The sequence below is a fragment of the Salarias fasciatus genome, chromosome 5 (genome assembly GCF_902148845.1).
Source record: "Salarias fasciatus chromosome 5, fSalaFa1.1, whole genome shotgun sequence".
NCBI classification, from domain to species: Eukaryota; Metazoa; Chordata; class Actinopteri; order Blenniiformes; family Blenniidae; genus Salarias; species Salarias fasciatus.
Genome location: NC_043749.1, coordinates 24,363,636 through 24,380,185, shown reverse-complemented (window position 1 = coordinate 24,380,185; position 16,550 = coordinate 24,363,636). Strand labels below are relative to the sequence as shown.

General features: G+C 44.1%; 2 protein-coding genes across 3 annotated transcripts; one reads left to right on the top strand and one right to left on the bottom strand.

The window, feature by feature from the left end:
- The first annotated feature begins 644 nt into the window (after nt 1-644).
- LOC115389280 (uncharacterized) lies at nt 645-6,153 on the top strand. Its single transcript, XM_030092784.1, has 5 exons — nt 645-1,375; nt 1,666-1,833; nt 1,933-2,111; nt 3,438-3,678; nt 4,718-6,153. Exons 1-5 carry the CDS (start codon nt 836-838, stop codon nt 5,201-5,203), a joined length of 1,614 nt encoding a protein of 537 aa, XP_029948644.1. The 5' UTR covers nt 645-835; the 3' UTR covers nt 5,204-6,153.
- A 1,190-nt stretch (nt 6,154-7,343) lies between these two features.
- pdhb (pyruvate dehydrogenase E1 subunit beta) lies at nt 7,344-16,247 on the bottom strand. 2 transcript variants are annotated; one of them, XM_030092484.1, is made up of 12 exons: nt 16,137-16,247; nt 15,980-16,039; nt 12,803-12,910; nt 12,379-12,441; nt 12,263-12,298; nt 11,431-11,621; nt 11,073-11,167; nt 10,365-10,475; nt 10,068-10,159; nt 9,493-9,634; nt 8,185-8,351; nt 7,344-8,154 (listed from the first exon to the last, which is right to left on the bottom strand). In XM_030092484.1, the coding sequence occupies exons 1-11, from the start codon at nt 16,173-16,175 to the stop codon at nt 8,206-8,208; spliced, it is 1,083 nt and encodes a 360-aa protein (XP_029948344.1). In that variant the 5' UTR covers nt 16,176-16,247; the 3' UTR covers nt 7,344-8,154; nt 8,185-8,205. The 2 variants fall into 2 exon arrangements, with proteins under 2 accessions (XP_029948344.1, XP_029948343.1); XM_030092483.1 differs by having other exon boundaries at nt 7,344-8,351.
- Nucleotides 16,248-16,550: the final 303 nt, after the last annotated feature.

Sequence of the window (16,550 nt, the reverse complement as noted above, 5' to 3'; positions counted from 1 at the left end):
GGCATTGTTCATGGGTGTGAAAGTGCACGTTTGTAACTATGTTTATCCTGGGATGGTTGGCCAACCTGCCCCTGCTTTCAACCACAGTCTGACTTTACTCGCAGATTTCTGACTATAAAGTCAGGATTAAAAAAAAAAAAGAAAAGAAAGAAAGAAAACTAACACTTTTTTTAGCTGGCCTGTGGGAAGAAAGATTGTTTACATATAATTTTGTGAGAGCTGCATGGAGCCACTACAGATGGACCAAATGGCCACATGTGGCTCCTTAGCCACCACAGGGGGTATAAAGGGCTTAATGTGGCTCCACAGCAGAAGCCCCTTGTGGAACATCATCATCTCAAATTAATTGCCTATGTAATTTTTTTGAAGTTTTTCAGGAAAACAAAAAAATACAGCCTCACTCTCTCTGTATAGGTCATTATACAATGAGGTTGCATTACATGATCTCTCAAACTAGGGATTTTGGTGAGCTTTACCAGAGGTGATCAGCATCATGAGGAGATGATTTAGGCAAAAAAACCAAAAACAAAGAAGTCGAAAAAGTGACCGAGGTCATTATTTTCCATTGACGATAAAGCTGTAGTACCTACCTCCCACCAGTAGGGGACAGCAGCAGCGGGATGACGGGCTACAAACACACGGAGGTTCTTGTTTCTCCATCCGGCTGCTACAGCTCTCTTTCCGGGCACTCTGAAGAAACTCCTGCAGGAAACTTCTCTCGAATCTGCTGCTTTTCCCGTCGTCCAGCGTCTTTCTGCGCTCTTCGCTGGAGGCGTCCAGCGGTGTGGAGCTCAGAGCGGAACCCGGCGGGCTGCGCGGTTCTCCTCTGCTCACCATGGCCACCGCACAGCCGGAGCCCGGAGCGGGGGCCGCGGAGGAGCACTGCGCCTCATCCGAGTCCAACGAACACGACTACGCTCACGCTGTGGAGACTACCTTCAGCTCCGTACCGCCGGCCGAGCCGCAGCCCGGTGACGCCCTCCCCATAGAGATGCCGGAACCGGCCGTGGGCGCGGAGGTGGACTGTCCGATAGGGAACGATGTGGAGGTGCAGAGCGGAGCAGAGCTCCAGAAGACCGAGGAGCTCGCAGACTTCAGCGTCCCGAAGCGCTTCGGCCGATGGTGTCCGAAGCGGCCGGAGGACCAAAACTGCGCCTGCTGCCGGATGGAGTTCGAGCGGCAGGGCCGCAGCTTCAACCGCAGGGCCGTGTACACCTTCACCTCCCCGGACACCGTCATGTGGGCCTTCCCGGGGTCCGCCGTGCACGAAAGGTCCTTCCTGTGTGAGGCCTGCGCGCAGACCATCCGGAGCAAGTGTAAGCGCAAACAGAGCGGCAGGCGATCACTGTGGCTCAAACCACCAGCTGCCAAGCAGGTGAGAGTACCAGCAGGGGAGATCAGCATCTGGACATGCTGGACCCCGAGCACAGCAGTCCCAGCTGATGGAACACACACACACACACACACACACACACACACACACACACACACACACACACCATATTTTAACGGATTGTAACTACAGAGCTACTGAGTTACAGTAGTAACTCATTGGTAGTAAACATTACAGTAATAACACCCTGATCACATGTAAAATATTAATTAAATGTAATCCTAATACTAGTCACACGAGGCTCACCCTCAGTGTTTCTTCTTGGACTGCAGTCACAGGCGAGAGACAAGAAGCTGACCGGCCGGCGGATGGGGAAGAAGAGCAAAGCAGCTCTGCTTGTGAGCAAGTCCAGCTACAAGGCGGCGTTCCAGATGCTGTGGTCAGCCAAAGGCGCCCGCAAACCCATGATGGAGTTCTGGAGTAAGCAGCTGAAGGAGGAGGTGAGGAGGGGGGTGGGGGGTGCCTGGCCTGCTTTAGCTCTTCCTGCTTTAGCTCTTCCTCACTCATCATGTTCTAACTGTGGTGTGGTGTTGGTGCAGATGAAGCTGCTGTCGCGGCACGGAGACAGTCCCTTCCATCAGAAGGTGTCGGGCAGGAAGCCTCTGACGTCCTTCCCCTGGAGGAAGTGTCTGAACTGGGCTCAGGACAAAGCTCCGCTCGTCACCACCTGCCTGCGCTCGCTGTTCCCCGACCTCAACGCTCTCTTCAAAAGCAACCAGTAAGTCCAGACCACTGTGGTCATCCTAACGCAGCGTTAATTAACCTCAAGACCTCGGCGAGGGCCTGAGGGTTCAGTGTGACCAGTTGTTAGTATCGCCATGTTTTTTAAGTGTGTGAACGCTGTCATCTGTGTCTCAGTGTCCGCCACCAAACTGCCTGAAACTAGTTAAGAAGCAGGTTTGAGTCTGCTTCACGTACAAACCAAAGAGCTCCAGAGCGATCAATCACAGGGAGTCACGTCCAGCAGAGGGACAAACAGATCTGCAGATTATTCAAGTTATGTCTTGATACATTTAGTTCAAATAGGTTCGTTATGTTTGTTTATTAAGTATTTTCTCCTTTCTTCTCTTCAGGCAAGTAGGTTTTTTTCAGCAGATCTTTTTGATATGTTGATTGTTTTGATTTGAAAGGGCCTGTATCATGTTTTTTTAGCTAGTCCAAACCCTATTATTGGCATTAACATGGTAATACTTTATTTTTGACGCTAAGGAAAAGTTATTTTGTGTTAAATTAAATATTTTCGGGGGCTAATTCTGAAACCCGGAAGAGAAAACGCTCTGTTTCACTGAAAATCCCGCCTCTCCCCCTGTGGACTTTGACTTTGACTGACAGCGTACTTCAACCAATCAGAGCTTCAAAACAAATACGTCGTGCGTTAGCTTCTCTAAAGGTTAGCTTTAGCTCTTTAGCTTTAGCTTCTCTACACGCAAAGACACGCGAAAACATCTTTTCCTGTAAGAAACTCACCAGGCGCAGACCCTTCAGACTCTTGCTCTTGCTTGATTGTTGCTTTCAGACAATGGTTAAAGTTTATATCCGTAATCGGAGATACAAAAAGCGGCAACGCTGATTGCCGAGGGCCTGCAGGAGGAGGGGGGGTCTCCTTGGTGGAAAATGCAAATCAGCTGCGTGCTGGTCAAAGGAGAGTGGGCGTGTTGTCTGCGCAGGGGTGGGTTGGGAGAAGAGTGGTGGGGAGGAGTTGAACTTTGTGACGTACTTAGGTTTGAATAGTTTCAAATGAGCTGTTTTCTACCCGAAGGGAGGGGCTGCTGTAAAGCGCAGCAGACTGAAAAAGATTACTCAGGCATGCGTGGATGAAGGCAAATAACATTTTGTGGGTGGTTTTAAAGGGAAATCAACTTTGTGGCATGCTGAAAACCTTAAAAAAGTGGATTTTGCATGATATAGGTCCTTGAATGTAAAAGTGTATCTGGTTAATGCAGAAAGTGATCAGTCCATCACAGGGTTCAGGGAGACGGAGGATATGTCTCCACGGGTGTGTCAGCAGTGCGGCTCAGTCGGTGTTTTGTGGTGTGTTTTTCAGTCAGCTGACGGAGGAGCAGGCCTTCACGCTGCTGGAGCGGCGCACCGTGGTGGCGCTCTCCATCCCGCTCTTCACCAGGAACATCTGGAAGAACAACTTCCTGCAGGCGGCTCTCGGGGCCGAGCTGCGCCTGCAGGGCTGCTCCGGCTCCGCCCTGGACACGCTCAACACCATGGGACTGTGCCAGAACAAAGACACGGTCCGGTTACTGCTGCACCGGCTGCGCAACGGCAAGGACATGGTGAGTGTCTGCCAAGATCCTGTGTTCTGATTAATAATACAATTATTTTGATAATTCTACCAATATTCTCCTAATAATTATCACTGGAGAAGAAATCGAGACTGCTGAGCAGGAAAAAAAACATATGATACATGAAATGTTAATAACACTTAATTAATTTATTTAATTTTAATCTCTCAAAGCAAGATGTTTTTCCCTGTGAAACTTTGGGTTTCAGAAACACTCTCTCAGTACTTTCTGTTATTTTAAAGACTAAGCAACTAATAAAAAATACACAACAGAAGTCATGGTTTATGATCAGCTGCAGCCCAGTTCTGAAATCACCTGGAAATGATTAGCTTAGCAAGAACATGCAAACTGTACATAAGACCCCCTTGAACGTTCTACATTTTGTCACATTATAACAATAATGTCTCATTTCTTGGGATTTTATATTTCAGCCCCCTTGAGTCAGTATTTAGTTGAGCCTTTAGCTCTGTCTCTACCAGCTTTGCACTTCTAGAGACCGAAATTCTTGGCAAAATTGCAAAAATTCATTCGGAATGAAAGGAGAGCGTCTGAACAGCAACTTTCAAGTCACGCCAGAGATTTTCAGTTGGATGAAAATCATTCAGTCTATTCCAACACATGAATATCCTTTGACTTATCAGCAAGCAAGCAATCAGCAAGTTTTTTTTTGTTTTTTTTTAAGCCAAACTGTTAAAAAAAAATGTAAAAAAGAAAAAGCAGCCAGTACATGTGAAACCCATATATTCCTAATGTGGTTTTCACTTTTCATGTATCACTTAAAATTTTTTACTGATACCCAAATCCACCACATCGTTCCAGGTGGATCAATAATTGACTTTCCTTTAAAATCTGTCAAAATCCATTTATCTTGGAGCTTTCTTGAACATCTTCTGCCTACACCTGATAATCTGGAATACGTTTCCAGTCAATATCAACAAAACATGTCCAGGTTGGTTAATGTCGGCTCATCAGGTTTTATTTTTGTGGTAAAAAGAATCATATTGATGGCTTGTTTCCTTTCTCTTTTCAGTCGATGCAGGATGATGAACAGGGGATGAAACAAGAGGAGCTGAAAGGCATGATGGGGGAGACGCTGACAGATGTGCAGGAGGTGGACATGGAGGTGGAGGAAGAGGACGACGACGAGGAGGAGGAAGAAGAAGAGGAGGAGGAAGAGGATGACGAAGAAGAGGAGGAGGAAGACATTGCGATGGTGGGGAATGAAGAGGTGGAAGAGGAAGAAGTGCAGGGTAATGGTGATGATGATGATGATGAAGAGGAGGAAGCAACTGCGAAGGAGGAAAAGAAAAGGAGAAAGAAGAAGGCGAAGAAGCAGAGGAAAGAGGAGAAGAGGAAGGCGAGAGGTAAACGGAAGGCCAAGGAGAGGGAGGAGGAAGAGGAGGATGAGGAGGAGGAGGAAGGGTCGGAGGAGAAGAAGAGGAGGGTGGTGGTGGTGAGGCTCGGCCTGCTGAAGGGACACTCAGAGGTCGGACGATCCGACCTATCAGCTCCCTGACGGGCTGCAGGCTCCGCCTTCAAACTCACTGAGCCTCCAATCAGAGAGCAGCACACAGACCCCGCCCCCCCCTCATGTGTTCAGAGGCATTATGGGAACTGTAGGAAGTCTTCGCCTCTGTGGCTTCAAGAAACCACTAAATTCATGTTGAGAAACGCCAATCGATCGTATTATCGATCATTTACCTTTTTCCCAAAGTGGGAAACGCATTCATCTGGAAAACTAAAACGACTTGGAATTGAAAATAAAATTGCTTTACATTTAGAAACTGAATTTCTGCTAATTTTAGGCACAATCAGATGAAATAATCTGTCGTTTTGCTGTGATAATGGGCATATAAAGATTCAGTTTAATGCCAGTGCACAGAAAATACACCTGACTTACTGTCACATTTGACCAAACTCAGTTTAACTTCAGCCTCAGTTACTTTAAAAAATCTGGAGACTTTCTTGACCTCGAATGGTTTCCCAGCTATTATGATGATGTGTGGAAAAAGCGAGGAGACGCGAGCTTCGGGTTTTGTCTTCAGAGGCTGAAAGGTCGTCGACATGCCCTGAATGGAATGGATTGATCCTCGTCGAGATACAGACGTCACTGGGAGGTGAAAACATCGGCTTTCTAATCTTGATTGAGATTCTGAACTCTTGTGCTGAAAGAGACTGCAGATGTGAGTTGGGTTTCTGTGGGAGCACGGTTCGATTCCTGTGGCGAACACTGTGATGTCTCAGCCTGCTGCTGAGGCGGTTTCTGTTTATAGACTGAACGTTTTTTCTCTGGAACATTTTTTTTTCTTTTTGTGTCTGTTTTGTACTTGCCATGACAGCTTCAGTCTGGAGGCTTCTCTGCCCTTCATGTGTTCATGCCAACATATCCTGCATCGAAACGGTTACATGACACGTCAGAAAGTGGTTTACAAACAACTGAACTATTAAAACTGTTTAAATAACTAAGTCTTCCTGTGCTTGATTTTCCATTTTGTTGCCTGATAGAAAACCCAGTCCCCTGCCAAGAACCTTCCCCTGATGGCCAGTCCGAATTGTCATCCAGATGTTTAAAGCAGCGCCTGTTGTTGCTCTATTTTCTTGCAGGAGCTTAGTTTTGGCTGCATTATCAACTGACCCACTGAGTGTGTCAGTTATTTTATGGAAAATGGCATAAATGTGACAAAAAGCATTCAGCATCGTGCCCACAGTGCAGGATGTCTTTTTTTTTTTTTTTTTTTTTGCCCAAGACAATCTGCACCTGTGACGGCCAATACAGGATCTTATTATTTTGATATTGTAGCTGGTAAGATAGAAGTTTGGGTAAAGTTTAGCAATAATTAATAATTTAAAGGTGATGTCATGCCACTGAATATTCAGGTTGATTGTATTGTGTGGAAGCAGCAGTCTCCTTACACGGTGGTAGATGTTCTGTTTGTGGTGAGGCTGACTGACTCCATCAGAATCGGATTCATTAATATATCAACCCAGCTGATGGGATCAACCGACATTTGATCTGCAGCAGTTGACGGCTTCTGTTAGGCCTGGCCGGGATTTGAACCCAGAACTTCTCATTGTGAGGCGAATGTGCTGAAAATTCTTTACAGCTTTGCTCCACACAGAATCACAAAATGTCATAAAGGAAGGACTAAATGAGTTAACATTATTTACAAGACAAATGATAAATTTACAGAACAGCGGGGCGGTAAAAACACTGAATGAAAACAGGAGCAACAGGCAAACGTCATGCGCGTTTCACTAATAGAAGGAAAAAAAAAAAGAAATTACGATCTTACCTTCATTCATGAGTCCTTCTGGACCAAATGTTTGGATTGAAAGTCTACGTTACAAATATAATCCTCCATGGGGAAGCAGGTGCGCCGGTTTCTTCCTCTGCAGCTGCGCAGTAGCATAAGAGCGCCAGGACTCTCGGGCGCCCCCTACCACCAGATAGAGGAACTGCCTGCGCCACTTCCCAGCCGCTCCTCCAACATTCTGTACGCTCATTACCTGCTCCAGATAAAGTCTGGGGAGTCAGGGGCATAAGGAATGCTCAATTTTAACAATTTAATGTTCATATTTATCAAATAAAAATTGATTACACGATCGACATTTATTTTATTCTGTCCATGACAGCAATAGGAATGAATCCAACAGCAGAAAAGGACTGATAGGTTTTTATTTCTGTAACAGAGTCAATTACAGCAACAAAAACATCCACAGAGCTGCTGCAGCTACAATAAATACACACCAGCTCTCAGCTGGCGCCTTCTTCCTCTTCCGTTCCACTGCTGCCTTTAGAAACGAACCCCAGTTAGCGAGAGGAATAAACAGTTAATAGTCCTAATAAGATGTGTTTCGGTGGTTAAACACATGGAAGTTCATGAACAAATCTGTAGAGAGCGCCAGAAAAAAAAAAACTATCTGCCTCCAATTTAGGTTTCAGGAACAAAATAAGTTTGACAAGGATGTTTTTTTGCACTTTTTTCCTTCCTACAGTGAAGAAACATTTGAATACATTCAAATTAAATTAATCTGAAGTAAAACATTTCCTCATTAAAACCAGGAAATGTTTCAAGATGGGGAAATCTTTTTTTTTGACACATCTCAGTATTGAAAACTTGCAGAACACTTTCGTAAGAAGCAGCTGAATCACATCCTGTCTTTCTTGGCGCTCCCTCAACCGTTCAGTAATTTCTGAGCTTCCACGTCAACACGGAACAGCCGACGGGACAGAGAGGCTTTTATTTTGAGGGGGAATAAGTAGAGAGAGAGCAGGCTGAGCCACAGAGCACAGTCCGGTCAGGCAGAACCCGAGCGGGCCGTGCGTGATCCCGGCGCTCTCGGCTAAACATTTGTGCGCTTCGTTGACCAATGTCTGGCAAAAGTACAGTCGGGAGTGTTTTCACAGGAAGGGTTTGGCTGTTATTTACACATGGTTCAGATTTTCTAGTGACGGGTGACTTCTCCATCGTCTGCTCGGGGTGAGGGTGGTCCTGCCGGTGAGGGGGGGGGGCGTCTTCAGACGTTCAGGGTCTTCTTGACGGAGAAGATGATATCTTTGATCTGCGGCACGCTGTTGTCCTCCAGGATCTTGGCATACGGCATGGGGATGTCGACGCCCGTTACCCTGGTAACCGGCGAGTCCAGGTAGTTGAAAGCGGGTCCTTAAAAAAGAAAAAACACCCCACAAAGTTTTAATTTCATGTGCTTCAAATCATCAGAGGGGCCCTAAAATCAAATAGTTCTATAAACATTTTCATTGAAAAAAAAAAAAAACATTTTTTTTACCCCAATTAATTCATAACATTTTGGCAAAATCACATTTAAATAAAGGGCTTGGAAATCTTAACTTCATGGCTTTAATTTGTAATTGTCTTTGACTGAAATACATTGTTTGTAACTCAAATTATTTAGAAAATAACAAAATCACCCCAAGGGTTGTACTGCACTTCAACTGGAATTCAGCCTTTTCTGTTCACAGCTTTATACTTAGTTCATCTATGTCACAAAACTACAAAGTTTAAGTGCTTACACTGAAAGTGTATCTATCATTTCAAATTTTTCAATAAAAATACTACTTAAAGGTGTTTGTGATACACCCTCAAAGTAAGCAGCACAAGGGGAAAAAAAGTGGCACATCAGGATAGAAAGAACATGAACTGGTCAAAAGAGAAAAATGAAAAAGAGTGTACCTAGAAAGCTACATAAAAGGAATACACGAGATTGAGAGATGAATTCATCTTCTGTGGCAAAAAACCGGAGAATGACAGTTTGAAACTGTTCAAGCAGAAGTAAAAGCAAACACCCTGAGATGGTGAGTAAATCCAAAGAGTTTTACCTCAGAGAAATGAAACTCATCACTACTAAATATAACAAAGAAACTGCATTTCATATCTAGTGAGCTTTGATGTTGCTTCAGCATTTTCTGCAGTAGTTCAGGGTTCGGTGGGCGGCTTCGGTTTACAATGGGAAACATTTGAGTCCCTCAAGAAAAAGGCAGCGAAGCACTGCTGCAACATTAAGAAGCAACAACTGATACAGTTTCTACAGCTGAAGCTCTGACTCGTTGCTAACAGGCCAGAGCAACATTATAGCCTCTTGATAATTCCTCCACTATCAACAGTGAGTGAAGCTACAAAGTAAAGAGTGTCTGGATGGAGATAAGAGTGTCTGCTTGCAGAACACGTGACACGATGTTGGTTGATGTCAGGCCCTGAATGGAAACAAGAACTTCGACTCGGGTCGTGTCTAAACTTCTTGCCGTGACGCTGAAGCATGTTTAGAAGACGTCTGGATTGCCGTTACCTTCCATCACCCTGGCACAGATCTCAGCCCCGACTCCAAACTGAGGCCATCCGCCCTCCACCGTCACCAAGTGGTTGGTTTTCATCACGCTGGCCTCAATGGTCTCCACATCCATAGGACGGATGGTTCGGAGGTTGATCACCTGACACACACACACACACACACAAACAGGATGCTGTTAGCAGACTGATGAGGGACTCTGTCTTGGTTATCGATGGTCGCAAATAAGGATAGACCAATAACCGGTCTGGCCGATAATATCGGCCGATATTGGGCATTTTTGTAATAATCGGTATCGGCCTTTTTTTTTCCACCAATAGCCGATAAAATACATTTATTTAAAAACGTGCTCTTTGGATCATATATGCAGTCGTCTCTCTCTCTGCCTGAAGTCACTACTCTGGGCTGTGTAACAATGTCCCACCCAAAGCTAAATTTTGACAGCAAAATGTTCATTTTTACTGCAAATGAATATCAGTTCGACATATCGGTTATCGGTTTCCGTAAATACCAATAATCGGCATCGGCCCTAAAAAAAAAGTCATATCGGTCGATCCTTAGTTGCAAACTTGTACCTCGCACTCGATCCCCTCCTTGGCGAGAACGGCCGCGGCGTCCAAGCAGTGACCAACCAGCCGAGAGTGAGAGACCAGGGTCACATGAGAGCCTGAAACACAAAGGAGAGGAACCGTTTCACCGCTAGGAGCTCATGACAGGGGGAAAAAAAAGAATCTGAAGAGGTAAATGCAGATAAATATATGAAAGTATCGGCAGAGGATTTAGTCTCTGTTGATGTTTTTGAGACAGGCCGGTGGTCGGAGGGGGTTTTCCAGTCCACAGTCAGGTTGACAGGACGTGAATGTGGCTCTCACCTTGTCTCTCGACCTTGGCCTTGCCAATGGGAATGGTGAAATCTTTGGACTGTGCCTCCTCCGACATCTCGAAGGGGACACCGTACATCAACTCGTTCTCCAGGAAAACCACTGCAGCACATCAGAACAGAAAAGATTACATCACTCTCAGGATCCATGTTTATGAAGAAAACCACAGTTTCCCATAGTTAATTTAGTCAGGTGACCCCCACAGCTGCCTTTCCCGCTGCCCCCCCAGACTGTCTGGATGAAAGGCCGCCAACTTTGCAGGAACTTTCCACTGAAGCCAAACACGGCCGACACACTGTGCCTCATGAAGACATTAGAAACAAATTCTCATGATTTCTGACATGAGCAAATCGAATGTTGACACCTTCACACACATTAAATCCAACCTGGATGACATATTGTATATTCATCATTGCGAGATCAACATGTGCAATAACATTTCATAAAATATAGAACTGAGATCAACTTTTTTTTTTAAAGCATTTAAGATTTGTGAATTCAATGACTGTATTTCCAGTATAAAAGAAGCTACTAATTGCAATCAATTTACAAGCATTGTGTGATAAACCAGTTCAGAAATTTAAACTGACTGAGAGGAAGTACCGCCATGTGAAGAATCAGTGTAAAAAGGTACAAAAACCTTCATAAAACCCCTGGATGTGGACTCGAGATTAAAGAGGGTGTGGCGCGATTCCTCACCTGGGTTGTCTTCTCTGATGGCTGACTTCAGCAGACCTTTGGCATCTTCTGAGTTCCAGGGACTCACAACTTTCAGACCTGGACAGTGAGCGTACCTGAAGACGGACGACAACCACATCAGGGAAAGACTCATTTCACATCAGCATCTCCTACCGGAGTGTAACCAGTTCAGGCTGAACCCTGCCTTCACTCAGTCAGCTGGGCTGCCAGATTAAAAAAAAACAACAAAAAAAAAACACTTAATTGGAAATAGTTCCTGTTTGTCTTTTGCTGGAGTATCTGGTCAATAGCTGTCTTTTCTATCACATGCAGATGCAGTCAGGGTTAGAGCTAAAAGAAACAGAGCTCCAGGACGCACCACGCAGCGAAGCACTGCGAGTGCTGCGCGGCGACGCCCGCCGACGCCCCGTTGGGTCCTCTGAAGACGATGGGGACGGGCTGCAGACCGGCCGACATGTAGTAGGTCTTGGCTGCAGAGTTGATGACCTGGTCGATGGCTTGCATGGAGAAGTTAAAGGTCATGAACTCGCAGATGGGTCTGAGACCGGCCTGTGGGGACGACACGAGGATTTTAGCTGGAACTGCAGGAAAAAGTCAAACACCAATTTTTTAAATCTGTTTTGACAAAAATGAGTTAAAGCAAGCATTAACTGAAAAAAGGTTATAGTAGTGGATCAGTTTGTTGTTCATAAATTGTAATAATTTATTACTCTACTGTTGTCCAGTCTGAAGCAGTGAGTGTTGAAATGTGGTGAACAACAGTCAAAGTTTGCTTGATAAGCTTTTAATTATTAATAAAAAATTCATGTCATGATAATGGTAACAACCCCAATATGTCAGTAACAGGTTTCAGCAGTTGGTTTGTGGTCGGGGCTGTAAACTAGATTCATTAGAAAAATTGTGACTATAACTCTGAACAAGCGTCAGGATGGGTTTGATTTCCTCTGACAACAAAAAATAAATCAGGCATAGTTTTTATGGCGCTCATGTTGGTTCATCATTTCAATTTTAAGGCACATTGATACGATGCAGATAAAAGAAAATAAATGAATATCTGAAAAATGTCACTCTGAAATGCTATTGCTGACTGGATTGTTGCCACATTTGACACATCAACTGAAAGCCTGCTTAATTTAGAGTTGGGAGAAACTGAAAATGACTGATTATAGTGTGTAAAACGCTGAGCTCACCATAGCAGCTCCCACTGCGATGCCAGTGAACCCCATCTGCAGCAGAGAGACGCCGAGTCACATCGTGAAGAACAAACAGTTTCAAACATCTGGGAGGAGAAAGGCTTGAGTCTCACCTCTGAGATTGGAGTGTCGATGATGCGTTTGTCTCCGTACTTCTTCCACAGGCCCCTGCTCACCTGCACACACACACACACACACACACAAACACACAGCATTTAAAACCAAAACACTAAAACAATTCGGAAAACTTTGAAAGAAGACTCAATGTGATTTTTTTGTCCTGCAGCTAAACGGTTTCTCTCAGTACGATGACCATGTCTCGTATGTGGTTGTGAGTTTCAGCTGCTCTCTTTCCTCAAGTGTAGCAGTAGATTGTGTGATTCGCATGATTGAGAATCTGTTTTTGGCCACAAACTTGTATCATCAACTTGTTTCTCAAACCTCCAGCCCACTGCTGCCCATCAAGTCTCAGATCATTTTTAATATGAACACACTGCACCTCCGTGATGCGACATCAACAACTCCCGTTCTGCTCACCTTATAGGCTCCGTCGTACTGAGCCACCTCCTCTCCCATCAGGAAGACCCGCTCATCCCGCTCCAGCTCCTCGTCCAACGCCTGGTTGAGGGCATCTCGCACCGTCACCTGACAACAACCGAACCACGAGTGAGCGCAGGAAAACAACACTGAACCTCCACAGCTTGTGTCAGTGCAGCAATTTGATGTGACTGAACTGAAGCTTTGATTGCTGGTTTGGTTGAAAAACACACACACACACACACATTGGTGTGACAGCTGTAAATTCTGCTAAATGACGAAGATTGTCTGTTGGCTCCACTCTCTCTTTTTCTGTTTTGACACATATTGATATAGAAGTGATCATGACTTGCACCGTTGACCTGGCTTGTTTTTTAAACGCGCTCTGAGCCGCAGGAAAGTCAGATCTGGTTCCCTCAGCCTGAAAGTTCAGAGTTACCCCCATGTGCCACCACAGGGACAACTCCCTTCACATCCACATTCAATGTTTCCTTATTGAGTGAGATGTAAAAGGCATAAATGTGTTTCTAGTAACATATTAAACAGCCATGTCCTAGTTCATGTCGTCTGTTCCAGATTTTGGTCATTTTGAGGACTGAACGCTGCCATGAGCACATGGCTGACAACGATCGTGATACTAATTCGGTACCAGCATCAAATTTATGAGTTCAACTGATTCCCACAGCAGAAATTTTAGACTGAAATGATGAAGTGCTGTCACACTCAGACAGTCGGGACACATTACTGATCTTCAAAGTGAAAGAGGAAACCTTTCAGTCCTTTATGGTTCATTAAAGAAGATAAAAAACACTTTTTATGTGCCCTTCCCCTCACAGGAATAGATAAACCTCTGACACACAGAGGACGGGGCTGATCCTCTTATCTTTCCTGTGTCAGACTGCTCTTTTATCCTCGTCTGACCACTTTCACTCCAAACAGATCAATCAGTTCATTGATCCACATGTGCTGAATTTCTGAAAAAGACTGTTAAACTTTCCAAAGACACACAAAGTCCACTCAAAGAAAATCTCAAAGATTAAAATAATTGCTGAAATAAAAAAAAAACAGCCCTCAGTGTTATGCAGGTAAATCAACTATCTGTTGGCACAGCTTCAAAGACATTCAAATGTTTGCATATCAAACATGATCACAAATTCACATCAAAACCTCACTCACTGCAAAACTATAATCTGAACTTTTTCCTTTTAGACAGACAATTGCAACTGTTTTGGTGGTGAATCAGAGAAATTTAACCCATTTTAAAGAATTTGTGAGATTCTGTAGCATTTATACATGACATATAGTGTGTACTTCTGTCCTCATTCCGTATTTCTGCTGTTTGAATTTCCGTATTGAAAGCATCTCAATGACTGCCAGCTAAATAATTAAAACAACTTCTCTTCAACAGGATCACAGATGTGGAGTGTTTTGCTGCTCTGCTCTTCCTTGATGCCATCTGTTCACTTTCAGCCATGAAATTAATGCCATCATAGACATCATGTATGTCTATCTTCTACAGCTCAAGACAGTCTTGATATCAAGAAAAAAAAAAATACTGATCAAAATGTGAAGTGTAAACGGTACCATCCTATCGCTGAAAAAAGGATTTATGAAATACTTTTTCCTTCAATGATTATACATTTCATTATCAATGCATTGAGATTTACACATATATTATGTGCTGCAAATATAACATCATTATCGCTCAAAGTGTAGAGAGTATTCCTACTTTGCTACTACGTTATAAAAATACAGTATTGTTAGCCATTTCCTTTTGGACACCCACACAGCAATGTGACAGCTTCCATGGTGCTCGGTACATTTAAAGTGTTGCTCAGGAACACTAGGAAGTTGGGGGTATTCGAACCTTGTTATATATTTCTACCTCATTTATATGACTAAACTGTGATTCCACTACTCTGCTCTTTTATTTTGTGACTGCATGTTTGAAAGGTCAGTTTAGTTTAACCTTTGAGTGAGCTATAAACTATGTTAAAGGTGCTGTAGGCAGGATTTTGCTAGTCAGTGCTAATTTTTCTGTGTTTTCTTTGGATTAAATGTTAGAGTATCCATTGATAATCCTTTAGGAGTGTAGCATAATTGCTCTACCGCGAGGGCGCAGCGTTTCCATCTGTCTCTGTTCTGAGCTGAAAAGGAATCTCGACAGCTCCAGGTATCTTTGACCAATCAGAAGAGCCCCGAGGCTCTAATTGTGATTGGTCCAGGGGCATTCGTCGTACGTTCTTGTGGGAGGGGCTTAACTTGCGTGAGGGCGTGATGTCAGAGAAAACAGGACAGGACTGGCTGTGCTGGGTTTCAAATCACCATCTTAGATGGGTCAAATCGCCATCTTACTTAGGTAACCCTAAGCAAGATGGCGGAGATGCGGAATCCTGCCTACAGCACCTTTAAATGTCTAAAATGAATGTGAATGTGAAATGGTCAGCACCATTTCGCCTGGGGTTTTGACTGAGATCAATTCTCGCAGGGCGGGGGTCCGGGGCGTCCTGCATTTTGATTTTATTATTGGTATACACCTTCTTCGCTGTCTGATCATCTTCTTTAATCGAATAAAAGAATCTGTGCTGAGACTTAGAGGTTTCAAGCATTCTTCTTCCATTGCAAATTCTGTCTCAACAACCTATAACACTGCAGTTGAAAGAGCTCTACCAACTGAACCACACCCTTCTCTACAAACAGACTCAACTGAGGAACTTGTTGATACACAAATGAAATGACACTTTAATCACCATTTGTAATGTGAATGCACACCTGAAATACGCATGCACAAGCTTATGCATGCCAAAGGATCACAATGAAACACGCATTTTAATATAAAGCGAGAAGACGACCCTGTTTTGTTCTATAACCTAATGGCTTTTCTTTATGGCATTAGTTTAGCTGATACATACATAATGCATGTGGGTCATGGATGTTATAAACTGGGCAGTGATTTGAATAGACTAGTAGTCATTAATGGGAAGGTTGACCTGAAATGACAGCCCGCATCTCTTCCGTGACCCCTAAAACTAGCTGCTAACTAACCCGCACACCTAACCGGGCAAGATAACTCCAAACATGAACGGTTTAACAGGTCAATCTCTACTTTAAGTCAGAAATTAAACAGATGTCACTTTATGAGCAGATACAGTTAGCCTGTTAGCTGCTAACACTGACCTGCGCTGCGGCCGGAGCGCTCCTGTGAAACTGCCGCCGGCTAACAGCCGACACAGACCTCTGCAGAAAGAACCACAGAAACAGATGCAACAACTGACATTACTCCACAGGACAGACAAAGTTGTAACATTGCAATATTTTCCGTTTCGTTACGTACCTTTCCTGAGCGGAGAAAGCACCTCAGGGACGCCGCCATCTTTGACCTGTCCTCTGCCGAGTCGAGGGCGGGGACTCCGGAGCGGGTAAGGTGTTTAGACCAATCAGAACTGCGAAACTCACGTCGGACTGATGGCGTCACATCGAACAGCCAATCACAGGCGGTTCAGTTAGAACTGACGTCATTAAGGGAAAACATGAACCAAAAAATCCAAGGACACGAGCTGGACTGAGTGTTTGACGAGGATAAATATACCAAAAATACCAAAATACCAAGAAATAACTGGCGTGATAACCATTTACAGTGTACTCATTTAAATATTTCTAAATAGAAGACTACAAGACTTCAAGTCCGTATGAATTCAAAGCACTAATTATATAAGGTATAAAATTCAAATTAGTTATAGAAATTAAT

Bases quoted from the DNA above. Each gene is read 5' to 3' on its own strand.
- pdhb (XM_030092483.1), bottom strand. From the start codon at position 16,175: ATGGCGGCGTCCCTGAGGTGCTTTCTCCGCTCAGGAAAG. The intron at 10,160-10,364 runs GTGAGAGCCACA...TTTGTGTTTCAG, and splicing joins GGCCAAGGTCGAGAGACAAG to GCTCTCATGTGACCCTGGTC. The intron at 8,352-9,492 runs GTAACGGCAATC...TTCTTTTTTAAG, and splicing joins CTGTGCCAGGGTGATGGAAG to GACCCGCTTTCAACTACCTG.
- LOC115389280 (XM_030092784.1), top strand. From the start codon at position 836: ATGGCCACCGCACAGCCGGAGCCCGGAGCGGGGGCCGCGGAGGAGCAC. The intron at 1,376-1,665 runs GTGAGAGTACCA...CTTGGACTGCAG, and splicing joins AACCACCAGCTGCCAAGCAG to TCACAGGCGAGAGACAAGAA. The intron at 3,679-4,717 runs GTGAGTGTCTGC...TTCTCTTTTCAG, and splicing joins TGCGCAACGGCAAGGACATG to TCGATGCAGGATGATGAACA.